Source organism: Saccoglossus kowalevskii, chromosome 18 (assembly GCF_978046115.1).
Source record: "Saccoglossus kowalevskii chromosome 18, keSacKowa6.1, whole genome shotgun sequence".
NCBI lineage: Eukaryota > Metazoa > Hemichordata > Enteropneusta > Harrimaniidae > Saccoglossus > Saccoglossus kowalevskii.
This window is the reverse complement of record NC_140658.1, coordinates 19,055,866-19,081,755: the sequence shown is the minus strand read 5'-3', so window position 1 is coordinate 19,081,755 and position 25,890 is coordinate 19,055,866. Positions and strand designations below refer to the sequence as shown.

At 34.7% G+C, this 25,890-nt stretch overlaps 2 protein-coding genes across 19 annotated transcripts in view; one reads left to right on the top strand and one right to left on the bottom strand.

The window, feature by feature from the left end:
* The window catches only part of LOC102805649 (uncharacterized), a 150,753-nt gene extending 125,085 nt beyond the window's left edge, over positions 1-25,668 (top strand). For 3 of the 4 annotated variants that reach the window (XM_085493253.1, XM_085493254.1, XM_085493252.1), the window contains exons 26-29: positions 4,080-4,181; positions 19,454-19,552; positions 22,331-22,414; positions 23,102-25,668. In XM_085493253.1, the coding sequence (XP_085349379.1) occupies positions 4,080-4,181; positions 19,454-19,552; positions 22,331-22,414; positions 23,102-23,107 (291 nt within the window). In that variant the 3' untranslated portion in view covers positions 23,108-25,668. Of the gene's footprint in view, positions 1-4,079; positions 4,182-6,212; positions 6,321-6,809; positions 6,855-19,453; positions 19,553-22,330; positions 22,415-23,101 lie in introns of those variants that run through there. The other variant, XR_014927081.1, reaches the window with a different exon arrangement.
* LOC144360032 (uncharacterized) overlaps positions 1-25,890 on the bottom strand; it is a 125,890-nt gene that overhangs the window by 80,756 nt on the left and 19,244 nt on the right. The gene's annotated exons all lie outside the window — the stretch shown is intronic.

Sequence of the window (25,890 nt, the reverse complement as noted above, 5' to 3'; positions counted from 1 at the left end):
TTAGCCTGCAATCCACAGAGGGACTAACAAAAACACAAATTCTAGCAATGTTAACCTTAATCCTGCCAGCACTATGTACTTTTACATTGACTACATCAGATAAGGCAGGCATTGTGTAGTATCGTGTTTCACTGTGGGTCCCATGTGATGCATACATCGTGTGTAAAATACAATAATTTTTTTTTATTGTTTACACATGTACAATAGGATAACTTTGGCACTTTAGGAGTTACACCCCCCCCTCAACCAATCCTCAGTTGTAACAATTTTGAATTTAATGGATCACACTACTAACGAACACAGGGTTACCCCATGGGTATAATTACTAACTCATCATATGCAAATTTGTTAATGACACATTTAAAAAAGCACCAACTTTCAAACTCGCAGACAACCCGTCCCACTGGATGAGACTCAGTGATGATATTTTTGCTGTTTGCACACACAGAGAGGACAAACAGTCTCACTTCCTATGATAATCCTATCTCCCTATCTTAATTAACAGCACCACACCATTTACAGCAGAGTATACCTGAAAGATGGTTATTTACAGATGTATTCCAAACCCTAGAATTCACACAATAATTAGCATAGATTTTAACACTTGTCACATCATTACCATATCAAATGAACCATTCCATTTTGCCAACTCTCAAGAATCAAATGAATCTGTTCAAAGAAAAGCAGAATAATATTTACCTCTCTAATTAGTAATTACTTTTCACTGTGAAATGATATCAACTCATCCAGGATGCGGTCACTAACATGACTAATCAGTGTAGGCAATCTCCCCTCACTAAAACTGCTCCATTCAACTTGACTCAACACCAGGGAGATAATAGAACTTTAGTGATCAGATATAATCCCTTGCTGCCTGATTTCAAACAAAATTCAACACGCCTATAACCCACTAATTCAAACATTTGAGACAGGTTTTAAAATCATTTGCTATAGATGCTGTCCTAACTTTGGAGATATGCTGAGCAGTGCTAAATTTAAAGATGACTCCTTTAACATTAACATATACATACAAAGTAACATCAGATGATGTATCACATGTGTGCATAATTTGAATAGTCAACTCTTTTATAGTAATCAAATCAACAAGGCTTTCAATATTAATATATCACTTGTAACACAAGTCATTTCTATTATCCAATGTAATATGTGTTAAATACAGTACATAGGCAAAATGGTAACAAGCTCAAAACAAGACTACTTTAACATTGATCAACTATCTTGTCTAATAAGGACTATTTACAAATACCATGCCATTTCAACAGTCCATGACACAGTAATTTATTGATATAGAAACCAATAGTAGGTCCATGGGAAGGGGCTCCTTCAGTCACACTACAGAGGTCAAAGCCATGACCCACCCGCAATGTAGGTCAATGTCTTGACCTTGATGGGTCAAGGAGATGCTGCAAAGCCAAAATAGACAGGAGGTGAACAAGAAGATGGTCGCCGAGCCCTGAAATGGGAGGCAGGATGGAGTCCAAAAATTAAATACTCATCAACATGCACATTTTGCAATACAGCAATGCAACTGTTTTTCTAAAGAGTTTATATTATTTAATCCATATCCAACAATTACAAACTGAGGACCACTATATAACTAGTTTTGAGATGAGACTCATTTAATTGCATCATACACAGATTAGAATGATATTTTTAAAAGAAATATTCAGAGTCAATTTTGTCATTATAGCCACATGCTACTCTCAAGTCCCAAAAAAATGTATCGGTACGTTTATTTATTTTCCCAAAAAATTCCACTTAGTACATTCTTATTTGGGATGGTACGTTTATTTATTTTTCAAAATCGGGAGGATTAAAAAAATTTCTGATTTTTTTTTCTGAAGGCAAAAAAAGTACAATCTTCGATGTGAAGACGTTTATAAACATGCGCGTAAAACGACAAAGTTGATGTTCTGACAGCGTCATTCTCCCTTGGAAAAGGGAGGCCCCAGACGTGTGCGTCTTAGCCTCAGCTGGAGAAGGCCGAGCCATACGCATGGTTTAGAGCCAAAGGGAACGCTGTTTGTCAGCTTACAGTGTATTTGCTTCGATGTTTTGTAATTACGGTATCTTGCTTATCGCCAGCTACGAAAGTCACACTAGAGAAACTTGATTGATGCAGCTGACCAGCCCGTGCATTTTTATCAACGCTCGACGTCACGCAAATTGAGAAAAATATTGTCTTTGCAACTTATCAAATTTTGCAGAATATGTCACCATTGTACTGATTGACTGGAAAGTTTCTCACCCAGGCCAACTCGGGTACTGATTGGTTTGCTATTTGATTAGATCTTGCTGACCGGCAAACAGAGAAATTTGAAGTATATTACTAGAAAGGCATCATTTGTTGTCTATTTATATTCGTAATTACAAGAGACAGTGAAAAGTGTGCATGTACACCAGTAAAAGCACATTTCATAAGCAAGAGAACAATCTATCGGTCATTTTGGAAATTTTCGGGGGTGGGGTGATTATTTCGGGGGGTATGTACATGTACCTACATTCCAGGTATAAAGGTTTATGCTGGGTCCCATCTTATCACTATATTTTAATTTTTTTATTTTTAGGTTATCATTGTACACATCTGAAAAACATAATGTATAAAATAGATATAGAAAATGAATATGATTTACCACATCACAATGGTAACTGTGGGAAATTAAATGAAATCATAAAATGGTTGTCAAAAAAAGTGATTCTGATGACTTTTTTTCATTTGTTTCCATTTCCATATCTGAGTACTAGTAATTTGACAACCAAGCTGATCATGTTTTCACACAGAATCTTTATAGTAAGAAAGTAGTTTGGTTCAGAGTAACATAAAATGGTTTCACATCAGTGTTATTGAGACTAACATTATGTTAAAGACCGACTGATTTAATATTATCATCCTAATTCTATACATTATGTTACAGTACTTGTCTTGTTTTTATTTTCTTAAAGCAGCCAACGATTACAAATATATTTTGTACAAAAAAGTTACATCTAAGATTGGGTTAATGATTGGAGTGTTCACAGTCGTTTTTATTTTAACGTTGCCATAAAAATTGTGATTTCATTGCCATTATTGATTTTTTTCTTAAAAATAACTGAATCACATGAATATACTTAATTGATGCCTACAATGACAGCTGCAAATAATGAATATTTGTGTAGGCATTCAGTTATGTAACAACTGTATGTGTGTTCACACACTCATACCACATTAATAAAACTGTCATATTGTATAGGAATCTAGATTTAGCTCAATAGTGTGTTTCTGGTAACTTTGAAAATAAAAATAGTATTTGGTTATTAATCTTGCAATTGTTGTTCCTGTTTTGGCATATTGGTCCATACTGGACAGGACAAATGAAATTTTCATGATACACTTTGATGTACATATGTGTGTGAAAATCCAGCATGCAGCAAGGAACAGGAAATGAGCGCCCTCCAGTGGCCACTTTTCAAATTAGCTATAGAAGATGCAAAGATGGAATACAAACTAGGCATGATCAAGTTACCTAAAACAAACTTATTTTGGCTGTGTTATATTTGTATATATTATAAACAAGTTATTAAGTTGTGTCAGAATGTTTTAATTGGCTCCACCTTGCAAAATGAAGGCTAAATGACTCAAAATGCACATATTCCTTTTCTTCTTGGCCACCACAAATCCATGATTTGTTATTTATAATTTATTAATAATTAATACAAGTTTGTGGCTTATAGAAAAGTTTAAGGTATGATAACCTGTACCATAACTTAGACCCCTTTTTAACACTAAGCTACACAAACCATTGTAAATCAAGTTACAATTTGTATGATATTTCTACTCCCTTGAATTTAATTCAATTAACATGCAATTCTATATAGAGTTGCAATTTATTCAAGTTTAATTGACTTTTAAATAAATTGCATTTTTTCATAGGATTGCAATTTAATTCAAAATCACAAATCATGGTTTAGAGGTGGCCTTTCTCTTATATTGTGAACTCTACATATTCCTACATCAAGGGTATTTCATAATTTGCTGAAAAATACTTTTATATGACTGTATGAATGTTTTATTATTTCAGGAAGATGAGACACCTTTAACCCTTGCATGTGGATTTGGTAGAAGTCTTGAAGTTGTGAAAGACCTTCTTTTATCAGGGGCATTTATAGAAGCTAAAGACAAGGTACAGTCATATTTGTGATAAATTCCTTCAGGGGGATTGGCAGAAAAGGGTACCATTCAATCTGGATGGAACAAATTGGAGTCCGTCAACGGCAGGCTGTCGTCAAAGCAACAATGTCTTTTTTACAGACTAATTCTCAATGGAACTTTGAAATATACAGGCCCTAAAATTGTGTCTATTACTAAAAAGTTCCCTGCAGGAGTATGATTTTTATTGCGTTAAAAATTGTTTCATTTCAAACTGAAAGAATATAGAGACACAGTGATTTCTAAAAATACATAATACCAGTTTTAGGTAACTCATCCCTGCTAAAAGTTATTAAAAACGTCAGGTGTAATTTTGAGCAATAGTACTAGAATGAAATATCAAATGAATGTGTCTTTCCATTTTCCATGAATTTTGTAACTTGTTATGATCACGTTAAAAAGCTGGGTACTTTCAACAATTTGCTAAATTCTGATAAAAAATGTGTCTTGAAAAACTCTTTTACATCATTGTTGGTTATTGAAAACATTTTGGCAGTTTTACTGAAAAGATTGGGTTTTTCATTGTTCATGCATATTAATTTCATATGCAAAATAAGACCTATTTCAGACACTTCCTTCTGAGGGAAGTTGCATGACACGATTGGTGGAAATAATCCTCACATTTGCATAAATTAATATTCATGAGCAATGACACAATTGACTTTTCAGTAAAATTGTGCCAAAATGCTTTCCGATAGCATACATGATAGTTCTAAATTGACTGATTCTATCGTTACAAGCTGAAAAAATATATCGAAAAATTGATGTAAAGGTTTTTTTGAGACACATTTTTGATCAGACTCCAGCAAACTGTTGAAAGTAACCATAGGTTTTTTCTTTACTCTGATCATAGCAAGTTATGAAGAATATAGAGACACATTTATATTTCACTCTAGTACTATTGCTCAAAATTGTTCAAACTGTTTTCAGTGACTTTTGTCAGTGACAAGTATGCATTTCGAGAAACCAGTGTGTGTGTATGCATAGTTTGAAATGGTACAATTTTGAACGCAATAAAATCATGTGTAGAACTCTGGCTCCAGCAAGATATTGTGGTGTCAAACTGGCTGTCGGTTGAATTGTATACCACTTGACTTAATTTTAGAGCCTGTATTTTTCTGTAGTTTTGTTGAGAATTATTCTATAAAGAAATCACTGAAATTATTTAATATGTTCATAAAAGGGATGTTGTTGGTTGACGATGGGCTATGATCGACTGACTGCGAAATGTTCTATTCAGATCAGATGGCGCCTTCTCATGCCAATCTCCCCCTGACTTCCCTGGTAATAATAATAATAATAACTTTATTGACATTATTCATTTCGATTAGAACATAGTCAAAGATTCGAAAGCCAACTGTTTAATCAAAAACCAAAGAGATAGCCAATTCGCTGCCCCAGTACTTCTGAGACTTGCTGTAATATTAATGCATGCATGTCATCGGCTGATGGTGGTCATTATGATGGTGTTCATCTCTCATGACAGTTATATTTATTTCAGAGCCTTTGATCAGTTTTAGCTGTTATCATGTCAGATGTAATTTCATTTGCACTTGATTGCATGCTGATGTGTGGGCATGTGGATGATCTGTTATTTATGTTAAAGGAAAGGTCAAGGCAGTCACTATTCAAAATATATGCTTATATATTTAATATATTTTTTTTATGATCATTGTAAAATACAAAGTCATGTATTGACTGATCCTATCTGAGCGCTGACATGTATTGGCTGATCCTATCTGAGCGCTAACATGTAATGACTGACCCTTTCTGAACGCTGACATGTATTGACTGATCTTATCTGAGTGCTGACATGTATTGGCTGATCCTATCCGAGCGTTGACATGTAATGGCTTACCCTGTCTGAGCACTGCCATCTTGACAGAAATCTAGCACTACCACAAATCAATTTGGCAGAAAGGATGCCAGGTAATCATGACATTAAAAATGTTCAGAAGATTTTCGTGGAAACCCTGCATTCTTAGATTTGGTTGGATTAAAACAGATCAAACGATTAAAGCCAGAAGCAGTTCCTGTATACCAACTGGTTAATTAAGAGGTGATGTCCATGTCAGTGACAAGAGCATGTGACACAAATGAAAGGCAGAGAAAGGTACATAATTTTCTATTCATCTATTTCATTATTGGATATGCCTATATTTTTGACATGGAATACAATTTGTTTTGGTTCTAATTTTAGTTGTTTTAGGAGCTAGAAATTATGAATGAGTTGAAGATGAGTGCCACATTTGTCACTCAATATTTTATTCATAGGATTTAAATTTCAAACTAATCACAAAATAGACATTGAATGGTCAACATTATAACCTTCAGAAGTATTATTTAATTTTTCTTGTGGAAATTCCTGTATCCTTTGTTTTTGCTGTGCCTTTTCAAATCTGTTTTCACATTTCGAAATAAATTTTTTGAGTTGATTGTTTTGCATATAAATTCAGTCTGTTGATTTGTTTATGTATGAAATCAAAACCAGGGATTGCCTTAATCAATCATAAAAACAAAGAATATAAACATAGCATTTCAATATAGTGAAAGTACAGAAAATAAGTGATGCACACCAGAAAATTATTATTAGTCATTACAGTTTTGTTTACAGATGGTTGAACTGATTGATAACTTGGTGAAGAAACAGAAAACTTATTTATCACAGACAATTACCTTCCAGGTAAGAATAGTTCACAACTTCATCAACAAATTACAACCCCCCACCCTCCTTTACAGGTATATATTATTATAGTAATGGTAATGAAAATGTTAAATTACTTGTGACATTCAGTAAGTATAATTGTCATATATTGATGAATATACCAAAGTGTATGGGTCTTGATGACAGGGGTTTGTTGTACTAACTGATTTGACATTTATTACAACAATAATCACAATATCAAGGTCAGCATTCCAATTTAAGTCATAAATAAAATAAATGCTGCACATTATGTCTTATGATGTATTGTTTTATTTTACATAGATCAAATCACAAACGTACAGAACTGTGGATGTACAAGCAGACTTCCAGTCAGCTGTTGAATTTCTCTACCACTGCTTTACATGTAAAGATTGACCACTCATATGTGAAGCTCTTTTCAGCATGTACTGAGACTACAATCTCCTGCAGTCATAAACATCAGAGAAGAAGACACCAATCAACACCAGCTTAGTTCTCCACTTGATTTTTCAATGGATGAAGCAGATGAACATAAAAGCACAATGGACAACTCCATAATTTCAAAACATGCTAAAGATGATTGATATCACAGTGATTCTGAAAGCAAAGATGAGTTGATCAAAGAATGACGATGTACAAAGCTTAACACAGAAGTGTGTGAACAAAAGAAAATTATCATCCACCACCTTGTCCCAAAGAAACAAAGAAAAATCATCAATGGGTCCCATCTATCAGTAAATCTTGTCTGCTTTAGAGGCTATACTATTCTATAGTGATCAATACAGCCATTGATTGACCGGTCGGTAGAGCTCCACTGTAATTGACAAGTACAGAGGTACAGAGAAGTGGAATCTATGGCAGTATGACAGTTTTGTGATTGTGGCAATGGTCACTGGAAGGGCATATCCTGTAAGAGGAAATGCATTTGTGTATGTAATGCATGGATATGTATAATTGATGATGTGGATGTACAGGAAATTAAAGCTGAAACATGAAGTTGTTGTCAGTATTACCAGATAGCTTTGAACTTTCCTTGAAAGATCTTGACGGTGGGGGTGACCACCTGACCACCAATACACATGCACTCAACATGTGACCTTGAAATGACACTGACCTTGGGCTTTGAGATGATCCTGACCCAGCCTTGGAAAACATTGGCCCATCCAGTTCATTTTCCAAGACAATGTGTACTGAGAAAGCCTGACTTCCAACTAATACAGTTTCTTACTGGAGTCCATGCATTATACATAGCCAATATACATAACAAAAAATGGAGATATCTCCACTGAATGGAGAAACTTGAGAGAGGACCAGTCCATATGTCAACATTATAAATTTCAAAACAATGTGGTAGGCGGTTTTGGAGAAGACACTTGACACATGCGTATGGTGCCATGAAAATAATCATTATGAGTGTAATCAATGTCAACAACATTCATGCCAAAGTAGACAAGCAGTAGAGGAAAAAAATCACTTTTAACCAAAAAATGTCATAAAATGAACAAATCTGACAACGGACTATCCCAGGTAGGTATGAATAGCAAAGCAATTCAGCTGACAGTTTGGGAGAATGACAAAAGTTGATGAACGGCATACAACGGACGGATGACGACAGTTGTATTCAACCCATGAGCTCCACTTGGTCATCTTCAATGACAGCGGAACTAAAAAAGTTAACATTGCCCCCCAAGAAAAAAGGATGTGAAGAAATATCCCGCTAGATAAAGGTCATAATCAATCATCTGTGGTGGGTAACTCAGCACTGGGGATGATGAGTGGCTCGTGGAGAGTTGGAAGTTATTACATATGTAATAAGCATGACTTTCCCGGTGCTAAAGTGATAAGTTGTTTCTGCCCAACTCTGTTTGAAACAGGAAAGAAAGAAGAAGTGGCTGAAGCGATAAGTAAAGTTTACTGAGCACTGAAAACTGATCAGTGCAGTGCTGGTAACCATGAGTCGTGTATAAATTAATTAGGCATTTTGCATACCAAAAAAAACAGTGATGTTACAATCATTCGATAAGAAAATGGTTTACCCAAAGTGAATAATGTGCAAAAAACATGTGTTGGGTTCTATAACAGCCAACTTGAGGTCACAATGTTTTAATGATTTATTTACAATTTGTCAGTAGCTCTCACAGGGAAAGAAAGTCAGACAAAATCAAAATTAAATAATATAATTGATTGTTGAAAGATTTTTTGGAAACATTGAATATCACATCACAACTTATTGCCTGTATCCGAAGATAAGTACATGAAATGTTTGACTACCTTGGTCGAGCTGACCTGTATTTACATTCCATCAATCATAACTCTGGCTTTGCACATTCAAAAATCTGTTTTGATATTTTGTATGACACTGACACATGTAACAATTGTAACCCAAATAAAATTCATGTACGTAAAATAGTATTTAACCTTGCTGTCACACCCAGCACTGGTGTTGGATTTGAACCTAGTCTGTGTGGATACACTTATATTATCACCATTATTATTTATTATCAGCAAATTTATGCCACAGTGACTGTCTCATTGAAATTACATTTCAAGAAAAAAAACAGTCCTGTGTTTGTCAAAATGAATCCTAAGTTTCACACGTATTGTTTTCATGTGAACGTTCTAAAAGTGTACCTGGCCACACAGGATTGTCGGCTTCATACTTAAAAGTACAAATTAAGTGCCACCAGTAACACCTAAATAATGTAGTCACCATATAATTGGATAAAATGGATATTTTTTACAACTAGTATTTCTAGGTATTTCTACTCTGATAAAATGCAAAGCCAGTGTATATCGAATGGCTTCAGACAGCAAAAAACAAAATTTGGATAAACAAGAATACATCGTAGCATCAAGGATAAAAACAAGTGAATACAGTGTTCAACATACAAAGTAAAAATCATAAAGTTACCTGGTAAGTATATAGTTTGATTTTAAGTATAGTATAAGTTTATCAGCTTTACTAAACAGATTTCTGTCTTCATTCTCAGTAATTTAATTAATTTACAAGCAATAAAATGTAGTATGTTTTTATTTTACCCAGTATTTATTCGTCAAAAAAAGTGCTAAGTTTGTCTTTATTTTATTTCCAACACGTTAATTTCATTATGTCTTTTGGATTTACAGAAAGTAAAAATTTAGAATCTGATCAGGAATCTGATGTAGATGAGGACAAACTACTGTAACTGAAACAACTGCCGATAACTACAGCTGGCTGACATACCGCTTACATTACCAGAAATCAATCAAAGCATTCTGAGAATTCTATCAGCAATGCCGTCAACAATATTACAATAAGAAGACATGAAAGCAGAAGTACTCAACATTAAGCAGCAACTTTCAGTGCGACGCTACTACCAAATACTGAACATTACAACAGACATCTCCATTACTGTCACTTCAACAACATCAGCAGCAGCATCAAAAGTCAACAGTACCATGACTGGCATAACAGCAAAAGCAACCATCAATAGTACCATAACAACACGACAACAGCCAACTATGACTTCAGCAAACTATATACCAACACCATGATCTCTCACCCTTGGAAAAGCAGACAGTTGTGGGACAATGAAGAAAGAAGACTATGATACATGTGTGGTTCTTGCCTTGGAGCACAGTCACTGGTACTGAAAATGATTGATGTGCTATTCACCAAACTGGCAAATTCAAATCCGATTGGTGGCCCAACAAAATGTGGTTCTACTTTGAAACATTAGAAAAACCATCAACATGCTGCAATTCCCAAAACAACTGACAACTCCAATTGAACTTACAAGAGACCATCAATAGTAAATGTTGCAAGACAAAGCATGTATTTTCTTTCTAAACTTGTATTGTGTTGTGTTGTAAAACTCTTTGTGCCTTGAGAAAAATAATTGCAGTAAATTTATTACTTTAAAAAATAATGGAAGCCAAGACAATAATTATGACCATTAAAGAGGAATGTAATGGCAATCTTGAGCTTCAACCTGAGCTTGCTCAGAGTCAACCTGAGCTCCACCCTGAGCTTCAACTTGAGCTTCAACCTGAGCTCCACCCAACTTGAGCTTGGGAAATTGTTTACAGCAGAAACTCAAAACGAAGTTGGCGCACCGACACTGGGCTCCAACTTGAAACGTCCGAGATCAAATCAGCTCGATTTAAGTCACACGTTAAAGCAAGCAAAAGAAACATACTCGCTAGCGAAAACACACATATCTCTAAACACAGTTTAAACTTGCCATCGAAAATGATTGCGCTGTGTGTAAATTGAAGTCTCCCATTGATGGTAGTGTTGATTGAAATCAGCAAAAATGGCAACAAAACTGAGCGTTATGACCTGGGCGTAGATGACAAAACGGGAAATAATTTTATTTTTAAGTCTCCCATTGGATGGGATAATTAGTCAGTGGAATGTGAGCGTTCAGTAATGATATTGAATACGATCTGGACATAAAAGACAAAACAGGAAATATTTTATCCCGGTATTTTTCAAGAGTGGAAGAATAAACATGAAAGGACCTCTATGAAAACATGGGCGCAGTGCCACCCTGAGCTTTAACTTGAGCTTGGAATATTGTTTATAGCAGATCGAAGCTTGAAACGAAGTTGGCCAGGCACTGCACGACTATGAGTTCCAACCTGCTCATTTTTCCTTAATCTTTATTTCTGCAGTTACAATTTAATTTTTTTTCTGGTGAGTTTTTTTTTTTTTTTTTTCAAGAGACTTGTGTCTGATTCCACAGACTAGTATATTTTTTTAGCTTGTTGATCTCAGATGCTCAAGTTGGAGTTCAGTGTTGGCGCTCCAACTTCATTTTGAGCTTCTGCTGTAAACAATTTCTCAAGCTCAAGTTGAAGCTCAGGGTGGAGCTCAGGTTGACTTTGAGCAAGCTCAGGTTGAAGCTCAAGATTGCCATTACATACCTGCATTAAACTACCACATGTTAAGTGTGCTCCACCAGTTTTGATTGGTATTAATTTTTTGTAACTTTCTAGTTTTGGTAATTTTGGTACATGTGGCATTACACGTGTATGGAAACAACCCAAAATATAAACATCCCCCATCCCCACTGTAACTTTATTCATAAGAAAACAATGAGTGTGTATTGTATAGGTACCGGTATATCTCTTTTTTGAACACTTAAATGGCCCTGAAAAGGACCGTTTGATTTGGGGCAGAATAAGTGTAATGTTTATATTCCAATGAACAGAAAACAGGAGGCTTTATAGTATTCAGTGCCTAGCTTACAACTAACAACTTTTATTGTACTTGAACTCTACAGTCATGTGATACATACATTAATATATTATGATAATGACGATACATAATACTTCATTATGTAGCAATATGTCACATCTCCCCTTTCAAAGTAGTTCTTGCTAATGGAAGGTATTAAATCTGAATAATATTTCAATACGTCTAACATAACTGAATGTTCACTGTCCATTCATGATTGTTTTTTAAATTGTATTACAAAACTAAAACTTCTGATGTCATTGTATCATGTTCACATAAGAGACCGGTTTCATCATAGAAACAAACAAAACAACAAAATACAATAAAAATGTGATTATGCAAATTGTACTAAAAATAATTTTTTCAAACATGCAATTAATTATTGAAGTCAGAGGTTCCAGCACTTGACTTTCCGGTGGAGAGGATCTTTACCATCCACTCATCATAAAACAATCACTAATTATGAGGTCAGAGGTCGCTAGTACTTGACCTGCCTTTGGAGTAGAAGTTCACTGACTACCCATTAACCTCATAATCATTCCTATATCTCAGTGGTAATTTGATTACTCGCTTTCTGGTCTGGTGGTGTTGTCACGGTAACATCTTTAATTGGGGATGTTATTGATTCTGGTTCTTCTACAGACACTTTTTCAGTTGGTTGAATTTCATCCTGGTATGATGCTATCATACTTTATTTTGGCATATGTGCTTTTAACAGATGTTTTCTATTACGCCTGTATTGTTCACCTTCTGGTGTTGTTATTATGTAGGATCTTGGATTCTCATGCTGTCTTGTCATGATTGCTGGCTTCCAAATCTTGTCATATCTTATTCCTACAGTGTCGTTTACTTTGATCTCAGGTAGTTGTTTGGTGTGTCTATCATAATATTTCTTTTGCTTTTCTTGGCGCTTGACTAGTTGAGCTCTGGCGTCATGAACAATCTTTGGTTTTAGCATCTCAGGTGAAACTGGTAGTTTAGATTTCAACATTTTGCTCATTAGTAATTGTGCTGGTGATGCAGTCATACCTGACACAGGTGTGTTTCGGTAGTCCAGCAATGCTAAATATGGATCTTTCCCGTCTTCCTTAGCTTTCTTCATCAGCCGTTTAATGGTTTGTATTGCTCTTTCACTCATTCCGTTTGATTGAGCATAGGTCGGACTTGATGTAGTTAGCTTAAATCCCCAGTCATTTGCAAACTTGCGGAATCGTTGACTTGCGAATGGTACATTGTCAGCAAATACTTCATCGGGTATTCCATGACGTGAAAAGATTGAAGACATTCGAGTGATCACGGCGTCTGCTGTCTTAGCTGTCAGCAAGCTTATCTCTGAAAATTTAGAGAAATAATCAGTGATTAATAAGTAATCCTTGCCATTCAGATGAAATATGTCACTTCCAATCTTTTGTATTGGGTGTGGTATCATTGGCTCTCTCTGATTCGCTCTTCCATGTTTGGTACATGTTCCACATCGAGATACAATGTCCTCAATGTCTGCTGACATTCCTGGCCAATATAATACAGATCTTGCTCTTGACTTGCATTTTCAATGCCTAGATGGCTTTCATGAATGATCTCCAACATTCGCTTTCTCCATGATGTTGGTATTATCATTCTTTCTCCAACAAACATGAGACCATCTGCTTCATGTATTTCATCTCTCAGTGGCCAATATGCCGTTACAGGACCACGTAAATGGTATTTGTGTAGTGGCCATCCTTCCTTCACAACTTTGTTTAATGCTTGAAGGGTTTCATCTTCTGCAGTCGCTGCTCTCAACTCATCTAACCTGTTGGGCGTGGCGGGAAAATTGTCCACTAATGAATGAATTACCACATTCATTTCTGCATCTAGCTTTTCATCATCTTTATTGTGTTTCAGGTATGCTCTCGACAGAGTGTCGGCAACATACATTTCTTTCCCAGCCACATATCTGACATTGAGTTGATATTTCTGCAGTCTCATCAACATGCGTTGTAGTCTAGGTGATGCCTTGCATAATGGTTTCTTCAGTATTGTTTCCAGTGGCTTATGATCTGATTGTACATCAATCATTTTTCCATACACGTACTGGTTGAATCTGGTTGAATCGTTCACACGAGAACACAATAGCAAGCATTTCTTTTTCTATCTGTGCATAGTTTTGCTCTGCTTGGGTTAACGAACGTGATGCATATGCTATTGGGTGGTCATCCTGAAACAAACATGCTCCAAGTCCTCTCTGTGATGCATCTGTTTGTATTCTCACTGGTTTGTTTACATCGAAGAATTTTAACACTGGCTTGCTGGTTAGACTTTCTTTAATGCACTGTAATGCTTTGTCTTGTTCATTTCCCCAACTCCACTGAACTTTTTCAGTAAGAAGCTCTCGTAATGGTGCTGTCATTTCAGACTTATTTGGGACGAACTGAGACAAATAGTTGACCATACCAAGTAGACGTCTGAGGTCTTCTTTTACATTCAGGCCGTGGTATCTCAACTATCGCTTTAACTTTATCATCATCCGGTTTCAGTCCATCAGCTGTGACGATATTTCCCACGTATTTAACCTCAGTAACGCGTAAAGTTATTTTCTTCTTATTTAATTTGACGTTGTTTTCTCTAGCTCTCTGCATCACTTTCCTCAGTATCTCATCTGCCTCTGTCTCATTTTTGCCTGCGATTATTATATCATCTACGATGACTTGAACACTGTGAATGTCTCCAAACACTTGTTCATTTCTTTTCTGAAATACTTCGCTGGCTGAGTATATTCCAAATGCTAGTCTTTTGAAGCGATATCGACCAAATGGTGTGTTGAATGTGCAGAGATATGAACTGTCTTCATCAAGTTTAACATGCCAGTACAAATCCTTCATATCAAGTATAGAAAAAACGTTCTTCCCATGCAATTTGGTTGCTATATCTTCTGGCGTTGGAATCCGAAAATGTTCCCTTTTTATCGCCTTGTTTAGATCTCTTGGATCAAGACAAACTTTCAGAGACCCATCTGGCTTCTCCACAATTACAAGACTGTTTACCCAATCTGTTGGTTTGTCTACTTTCACAATTACTCCACTAGCTTCCATTGTCAACAATTTCTCCTTCAGTTTATTTTGTATGCTGAAAGGGACTTTCCTTACAGGGTGAATCACTGGCTGTATATCATCATTTAAATCAATGTGATATTCTCCAGGCAGTTGACCAAGCCCAGTGAAGAGGTCGCTGAACTCTTCTATTAGTGATATATTGAAGATAATATTTGGTAATCGTAGTCCTAAATAACTATTAAAAATAGCTAGACGTTTCGAGCAATGGCTCTTTATCGATAGCATAGAAGCACACTTGCTATCGATAAAGAGCCATTGCTCGAAACGTCTAGCTATTTTTAATAGTTATTTAGGACTACGATTACCAAATATTATCTTCAATATATCATACTTATCAGTCCGAGCAGCGTTTATTTATTTATTTATAATCTTCTATTAGTGACTCCTTAGTGAGGTATTTATTATCACCCACTGCATAAATTCGTTGCATCAAGTTTAACTTCAAACAATCTTGAAGACCCAATAGTGGTGGAGAGTCTACATCTGCTATGTAGAATTCCAACATTTCAGTTTTATTTTTAATGACACATTTTAATATGGCAGTCCCATGGGGTATCACTTTACAGTTCCCATAGACAGACAACACAGTTTTAGTTGGCTGTAAGTTTATCTTAGGTTTCAAGGTTGGCTGTATTTGTTTAAATATCTTCATTGGCAGTACATTAGGACTAGATCCAGAGTCAAGTTTTATCTTCACTTTCAACCCATAAATCATCAGTGGTGTATACCATGCCCTGTCACTATTGTTGCCTTGACAACCATGTACATCAACAGTGGTCAGTTCACCAACAAACAGCTGGCTATCCTTATCATCACTGTCATCTGAGTCCACATCAAGGGTGTGTACACGTTTCCTCTTGCAAACCCTGGCAAAGTGACCTTTCTCTTTGCATAAATGACATTCTTTACCAAAAGCTGGACATGAGCGAGGCCCATGTAGGGTAGCACATTTCCTACACTTAAATAATTTGCCTTTCCCTTTTCCATACGTTTCCACAGACTTTTTGGCGGGCTTTCCTTTAGACCATTTCTTATTATTATAGACTGAATGGACCTGTTTATCCCGGCCTGTCATTGGTTCAATTTGAGATTTGCTAGTTTCTGCAGCACGACACATATCAACAGCCTTTTCTAGTGTATTTGGTGCCTCTCTTAGCAATCTTTCTTTCAAATGCACATCTCTGATCCCTTGTACAATTCTATCCAAAATGATCAGATCTTCTTGATTGCCTTTATTAAATTCGCATGATTTTGCTCTCTTTTTCAATTCAGTCACAATTTGATCAATAGTCTCGCCATCACTTTGAGAACATTCCCAAAATCTGTATCGCTCAAACAATGTGTTTTTGTGCGGATTGCAATGTTCTTTAAATTTGGCTATGTTGGCATCAAATTTGTTCTTGTCTTCTGCTGGGTCGAAATTGAAAGTATCATACAATTCAATAGCCTCTTCACCCAAACAATGCAGTAATATAGCAATTTTCGTACCTTCATCAGCACTTGCCTCTGCTCCTGATGCCTTCAAGTAGATCATGAATTTCCGTTTCAATCTGCGCCAGTTTTCTGCTAAATTTCCTTCCAATGAAAGAGGATCAGGCGCCTTGAGTTGTAACATAGGTGGTGCGTTTGCCATCGTGAAGAACTTGAGACTTTTCCACGTTGATTTTTCACTTCTGACACCATGTAATGTTTATATTCCAATGAACATAAAACAGGAGGCTTTATAGTATTCAGTGCCTAGCTTACAACTAACAACTTTTATTGTACTTGAACTCTATAGTCATGTGATACATACATTAATATATTATGATAATGACGATACTTAATACTTCATTATGTAGCAATATGTCACACTAAGATTCTGCATATCTGTAGCATATCCTATCTTCAAGCATGAAACATTCGGTTATGGCGGGTCATGTCTGAAATTGATGTGAATTTGTATGATCTGCAGTGGCTACACATGCAGAGATTGAGTTTCTGATATTTTGACATGTGGGCATTCAGAGTTTCTGGTATTGATGAATTGCTTGCTTCAATGAATGTTTGAAAGTGTCCGTCGTATTGATTGCTGAAAACTGCTGATGGCAACACAAAAGTACACAGAAACTGTATGACATCATGAGTAGGACAGGATTGCTTACTTCAATCTCCATCGTATTCATTGCTCGGAACTGGTGAAAGTCAGTGTCAGTACACGAGTTACATGTAGATGTGATGATAGTGATTATACTAACATGTACAACACAAAAATCTATAAAATTCAACCTGCAATTTCACTGTAGATCTGATCAACACTATGATCATTCCATGTAGTGCTAAAAGATCACTGTTACATTGTTTTCCACTCCAAATATTGACTAATAAAATACAACACTGACAAACAAAAAGATGCATCAATTACATGTGACCACCATTCCCATGTAGACCAGTCTGGATACAGCAATTGTTTGAGGTATTGTATACAATGTTCAGTATGGATACCTCAAAGTGCATGACAATAATGCTCAATCAAAATTCTCTACTTTTTTTGATCAAATATTAAGAGTCAAATCCTTAAATCTATGTTTTGAATAACTTGAAGTAGGTTTACTTTATGGCAAGTTAAAACTGATTTTTTTTTTCTCAGTCATAAAATGTGTCCTTTTTTGTGTGTGTAGTTGTGTGTTCTGAGCAACTTATACATTGATATTGTTTGCATTTATGATTTATAATAACTACAAGTCTCACAAACAAACTTGTACTACATTCTGCAAAGTGTATTTTCAGTCACTCTCACACAAAAAACGAGGTCGTGCGGCGGAAGCGCCCGAGCTTGCGAGGGCGCGTAAGCTGTACGATCGAGGGCAGCAAAAGCTGTATCCAGTCCATAAAGGTTTTATCATATACAAAATGTACCTTATATGAAAATAAAAGTCTTTAGTTATGTTATTTCTCGCTCGTCTGGCCCAAAAAAAAACCTATTCGATTTTATCTGAGTTTCGATACGGGCCTTTTTACTGGCGTGGATTTATACGGAGGATTCTAAACGACGCAAACGCGTCAACATCTCTCACACAATAGACAAACGAATGTCAACAAATATATCCACAAATTACGATTTAATGAAACAGAAACTGAACGTAAATTTATAACAAAATTTTAACGGTAATAAATACGAACTTACCGGGGGTATTATAAACTTAAGAATGGACACTACAGTCCAGCTAAGTTTGTCATTTACTGACCGTTCGACAACGGACGTTTTCTTGGAGCTGATGTAGTCGCAGACATGTTGATTTCACAGTTATTAAAAAACCGTAGTCGGTGAACGAGAAAACGAGAAAAAAATGATTGACAAGAAGCAGTTTGGTTTACAGTTCCAGATTCTGGCATAGCTCAACTAAGAATATATGAAATGCGCCGATGATCTTTCGTTGTCAGACAGTATTGTCACAGTCAGCTGGCATCGGTGTCGCTGGGTGACACCAATGCAAGCTGAGTGTGAGTATCGTAGTGCTTGTACACTTGACACGTTTTTGTGACCAGTTATATTTATGATTGGTTGTGGTGGAATGCCAGCTTTCGTCAGGGTAATAATGAGTCCAACTGGTCTTTCGGTACATTTCCCATCCACAGAATAATATCGTCAGCCATTACCGAAGCGCAGACTCAAATCACGCGCGTTGTTTGTAAACAGAAAGTAGTTCCAGGAAATAGACGCCTTTACCAAATATGGTAAACGGGGCGCGGGCGTGATATGGAAAATTATTGCACGCCTCGCGCATCGGGATTCCCATAGCGTTACGAGGCCGGGCAATACGAGGTATATGATAATAAATATTTCTATTTTACTCAGACATGGAAGTGTCATAACACAAATCAGAATTTTGTAATATGTTGTTTTAATATGAATTGTTAGTTTTAACTGTCATTCAAAAATGTCTCAGGCACTGAACATGAATATAAAGAACCTCTGTTTCAATCACAAACATGATCCCAAATGACCTATTGTCTGTATTGAGTCACATTTTTTATCTGAAAACAAATACTGTACAATATAAATTTAATTGATTTGATTATATTCATTTTTATTTCAATTTTCATTCAATTAAATTAGATATGTCTCTTTTTGTTAAATAAAGCAATTAAATTTGACATGACACAGTTTAACCTAAATCATGCATGCTGTAGTGAATGATCAATGCATTGTTTGTGTACCGTACACATCTATGTTATATTGACAGATGATAACTTTCTATTCTATACAGGACAATAGAACAGCTTTATACCTGGCAAGTAGGAAGGGTCACAGTTCAATTGTTAAACTCCTTATAGACCATGGAGCAGATGTTTTGATTAAATCAAAGGTTGGTGTACATTAATTCAATATGCCCCTCCCCATTTCAAACCTCTACCAATCAACTAACTTCTAACACAACCACACTCCACTACCTTCCCATACACTCAGTCAAAAGAAGTTGGTTACTGGTAATTGACACATGTAATATTTAGTAATCCTCTTTCATATATACTTGACATGTTTATCCTGTTATGCTAAACTACAGAATGTATTGTATTGAATACGCATTAAAATCTTGCATAAATCAGGGTCACTGTATCCGGTTAACAAAATATTAAATTAAAGTGTTAAAATAACCAGTGCAATTAAGTGTTAATAGCCCAGAACATGCATGATAGAACTCAGAATCTTATGGTGGAGATTGATTAATGCACAAAATTGCTCTATAATCTCAACTTTAGGTGTCTTCCCTAAACAAGAAATTATTCATACCAACATGTATGCCCTACCCATATAATTAAAATATGAAATGTTGTTGGTATAAATCAGTGTCAACTTTAGGTGTCTTCCCTAAACAAGAAATAATTCATACCAACATGTATGCCCTTCCCATATAATTAAAATATGAAATGTTGTTGGTATAAATCAATGTCAACTTTAGGTGTCTTCCCTAAACAAGAAATCATTCATACCAACATGTATGCTCTACCCATATAATTAAAATATGAAATGTTGTTGATATAAATCAGTATCAACTTTAGGTGTCTTCCCTAAACAAGAAATCATTCATACCAACATGTATGCCCTCCCCATATAATTAAAATATGAAATGTTGTTGATATAAATCAGTATCAACTTTAGGTGTCTTCCCTAAACAAGAAATCATTCATACCAACATGTATGCCCTTCCCATATAATTAAAATATGAAATGTTGTTGGTATAAATCAATGTCAACTTTAGGTGTCTTCTCTAAACAAGAAATCATTCATACCAACATGTATGCCCTACCCATATAATTAAAATATGAAATGTTGTTGGTATAAATCAATGTCAACTTTAGGTGTCTTCCCTAAACAAGAAATCATTCATACCAACATGTATGCCCTACCCATATAATTAAAATATGAAATGTTGTTGATATAAATCAGTATCAACTTTAGGTGTCTTCCCTAAACAAGAAATCATTCATACCAACATGTATGCCCTCCCCATATAATTAAAATATGAAATGTTGTTGGTATAAATCAGTGTTTACTTTAGGTGTCTTCCCTAAACAAGAAATCATTCATACCAACATGTATGCCCTTCCCATATAATTAAAATATGAAATGTTGTTGGTATAAATCAATGTCAACTTTAGGTGTCTTCTCTAAACAAGAAATCATTCATACCAACATGTATGCCCTACCCATATAATTAAAATATGAAATGTTGTTGGTATAAATCAATGTCAACTTTAGGTGTCTTCCCTAAACAAGAAATCATTCATACCAACATGTATGCCCTACCCATATAATTAAAATATGAAATGTTGTTGATATAAATCAGTATCAACTTTAGGTGTCTTCCCTAAACAAGAAATCATTCATACCAACATGTATGCCCTCCCCATATAATTAAAATATGAAATGTTGTTGGTATAAATCAATGTCAACTTTAGGTGTCTTCCCTAAACAAGAAATCATTCATACCAACATGTATGCCCTCCCCATATAATTAAAATATGAAATGTTGTTGATATAAATCAGTGTCAACTTTAGGTGTCTTCCCTAAACAAGAAATCATTCATACCAACATGTATGCCCTCCCCATATAATTAAAATATGAAATGTTGTTGGTATAAATTCATGTCAACTTTAGGTGTCTTCCCTAAACAAGAAATCATTCATACCAACATGTATGCCCTACCCATATAATTAAAATATGAAATGTTGTTGGTATAAATCAATGTCAACTTTAGGTGTCTTCCCTAAACAAGAAATCATTCATACCAACATGTATGCCCTTCCCATATAATTAAAATATGAAATGTTGTTGGTATAAATCAATGTCAACTTTAGGTGTCTTCTCTAAACAAGAAATCATTCATACCAACATGTATGCCCTACCCATATAATTAAAATATGAAATGTTGTTGGTATAAATCAATGTCAACTTTAGGTGTCTTCCCTAAACAAGAAATCATTCATACTAACATGTATGCCCTACCCATATAATTAAAATATGAAATGTTGTTGATATAAATCAGTATCAACTTTAGGTGTCTTCCCGAAACAAGAAATCATTCATACCAACATGTATGCCCTACCCATATAATTAAAATATGAAATGTTGTTGGTATAAATCAGTGTCAACTTTAGGTGTCTTCCCTAAACAAGAAATCATTCATACCAACATGTATGCCCTCCCCATATAATTAAGATATGAAATGCTGTTGGTATAAATCAGTGATATAAAACCAAATATTATGGTTGAAATTTTACTACTGAAATATTACAAACCTTTCCAGTGTGCTAGCTATAATGCAAAGATGAACTAAAAATCATTTGCATACAAGCTTCCCACTGAGTATAGAATCAAAACATGATGTTGTTTCAAGACTGTCATATTCAGAGATAAAAAGTTACCGTTTACAGTCATAATTAGCTTAGAACAGAAATTGTCAGTGTCTTTCCAACACCATTACTAACTGTTATGTACTGACCTTTACTCTGTCAAATGATCATGTGACAATCAGCTTTTAAATAATCGATGAGAAATAACTTCAGTTAAAATATTATATTCAGTCTGTTGTAGTTACTGTTTTATGTTTCTCTTTACTTCCTGATATTTATTTATTCACAGTATGGAAGAACATGTTTAGAGGTTGCATGTAGAGAGAAACACACTGAGGTGGAGAAGATTCTACTTGCAGCTGGTGCAGATATGGTGAGAACATTTATCTGAGTTTCTGTTTCTATATTTACACTATTCTGTTTGAAATTATTTTGACAGAAGTCTTTAATTCTACAATTATTAACCACTGAAAATATCTTACTGACATAATTCATCCACTCAAAAAAATGTTTTTTGTTTTGTTGTTTTGATTTTCCTGGTGTTTTGGCAGTGAGGGTCATTTGCAAGTATGTTATCCTCAGTTTTTTCACACATTGAATAGACATGTTTGTATTTGTATATTGTCCCCCAAGATGTAATAATGTATATTTTGTGCAACTTCATTGTGTGTATGAATAAAATACATGTTTACCATATTGCATGAATATTTTGTACACTTTCAAAGATAATGTGGATATCTACAATACAGAATCAATATGCAGATATAGTTCAATACTATATGTATTCTGGCTGCCTGGAAGTGAATCAATGACAATACACCCCCCTCCCCCCTAAGCTAAGCTGAGTAGCCAGAGAACCCCAAAATTATTTATTCAGCCATTTACATATAAACAAATCTTTGTTTGTGGTCTATCATGGTCTGCAGTAGCAAAGTGATCACTACAGTTAACAATTCTCAGATGTTATTAATTATTACTTAAAAAACATGATTTATATATTAATAAGGTTTATTTTGGAACAATATATATTTTTTATATAATAACTTCATATCTCTTCCAGAAATGATCAATCTGATCAGAAAAATTTAAAGCAGGAAGACTTCTCAGCAGTGAAAACCACTATAATTCACAAGTTTAAATAACACAAGCAATTTCATATTTACTTGTTAATTTTTAAGTGGGGTGGCAGGGACTAAATTTGTTATGCCTACTGTATTACCAGGTTTGTCTGCCTAGCAACAAGAAGATTGTGGGTTCAATTCAATAACATTAAACAATACCTGAAGAGTCTCAGAGGTAACAAGTTAGGGACATAGCAAATCCAACTTCAACATTTTAACTGAATCAGTGATGGTTTTATTCAAATCTCAGGACAAAAATATAAAATAGGATCAAGTAAATCTCTTAAAGGTAACTAATGCTTTCCCATTGTCTTTTTAATTGATAAATCCAGTAAACCAATAAACAACCCTGTACATTATATTTAGCTATTACATCAACATTTTGAATCAGTTGATGAACTTATATTTTTAGCTTAATTACTTGGTAGTTTCATTTCCTGTTACAAGTACTTACATTTATAGAATAATACTCATCAAATACTTTTACTGTCATTGATCAATCAATCGTGTTTTCTTTACTTTAGTGTGTAATTCAGTTATACTAGAGTTTATTTTACCAAGTGTGACTCATTCAAATCAAGTAAACCATTATAGTACTGTAACATACTTTAGTGTGTAATTCAGTTATACTAGAGTTTATTTTACCAAGTGTGACTCATTCAAATCAAGTACACCATTATAGTACTATAACTTACTTTAGTGTGTAATTCAGTTATACTAGAGTTTATTTTACCAAGTGTGACTCATTCAAATCAAGTACACCATTATAGTACTATAACTTACTTTAGTGTGTAATTCAGTTATACTAGAGTTTATTTCACCAAGTGTGACTCATTCAAATCAAGTACACCATTATAGTACTATAACTTACTTTAGTGTGTAATTCAGTTATACTAGAGTTTATTTTACCAAGTGTGACTCATTCAAATCAAGTACACCATTATAGTACTATAACTTACTTTAGTGTGTAATTCAGTTATACTAGAGTTTATTTTACCAAGTGTGACTCATTCAAATCAAGTACGCCATTATAGTACTGTAACTTACTTTAGTGTGTAATTCAGTTATACTAGAGTTTATTTTACCAAGTGTGACTCATTCAAATCAAGTACACCATTATAGTACTATAACTTACTTTAGTGTGTAATTCAGTTATACTAGAGTTTATTTCACCAAGTGTGACTCATTCAAATCAAGTACACCATTATAGTACTATAACTTACTTTAGTGTGTAATTCAGTTATACTAGAGTTTATTTTACCAAGTGTGACTCATTCAAATCAAGTACACCATTATAGTACTATAACTTACTTTAGTGTGTAATTCAGTTATACTAGAGTTTATTTTACCAAGTGTGACTCATTCAAATCAAGTATACCATTATAGTACTATAACTTACTTAATAGTGTGTAATTCAGTTATACTAGAGTTTATTTCAAATCAGCTGTTATTCTATACTTCACAAATTTCATAATGTGTGACAAACTTTCCTAAACTCTTCTCCTTCCGCCTCAAACAGATGTAAATTTGAATGGCAGGCAATCATGAACCCCCAGCAGATGCACAAATTTGGCAGTTAGCAAACAACTGAAGGCATAACATGTTTTTGTTTTGATACAACCCCCACCAGATTGGGATTTTGTATTCTCTTTTTAAATTATTTGGCAACAAGTCTTTCCAAAGTCTGAGGCATGGTTTAAAACCATCATCTTGATATACATATATCTTGGCAACACCTCATCTCATTTCAAAACTAGAAAATATTCAGCAAGAACAAAGAAAGCCTAGTGATCTTTTTTACGTCATAGAACAGAAAATGGCATGTAGGCCATGCACATTACCAGAGTATTCTAAATGAGAAAATGCATATGATTAATTAACACTCAACTCATTAATAATTCAACCAAATAAATAGCTATGTTAATTTTATGAAAGCACTGCTGTTGTATAGCAGTGGCTAGAATCAGTGTAGCGGAGCGATAATAATAATTTTAAATTTCCAATTATAATTTTCATGTCATGGAACACTGAGTTGCCTGAATGTTAATTCACAAAGCAACCACATCCACTATTCTCAACAAACACATGCAGTAACCTTGCCAAAACTGTTACTATTACTTCTTCTCAACCAATAAATTCAATAACTGTTTCAAATAATTGCAAAAATATCAGCAAGAATGCTTCAAGAAATCACTGTCACTGCTAACATTGAGAAGGGATGGACAGGAAGGCAGTTGATCAACAACCACAATTACACATTGTTGAGATGTACTGGTCTGGCAGTCTAGTAACTTTTTCTGATCAGTGTTAAATCCTGATTTTGATGCAACCTCACCAAGAGCATGTGGTAAAGGCATAAGTTAATGTTCATTCAACTCTAAGTTTCTAAATCCTTATGTTTGCAAGTAATTCAAAGATTAAAATGTTTTTGTTATTTTTCTCTACTTTTTAGTGATGGATTTTTCATTGTGTTCTTTAGGGTGGTAATAAAATTCAGATGAATAAATTAGTCTATATTTGATTTACAATACAAAGTATATTTTATTAAGGAGTATACAGAATGACATGACTAATACAGCTACATAAATTACATTACACAGCCTTTGAGTTCTTAAGTTTTAAAAGTTATTGTATGGCAAACTTCTCAGACATACAAATGGAGCAGCTGGAAGATTTAGTTCACGTTCACTTGATGTGGAAGCTATGTTTCAAATAATTGCAGAGATCA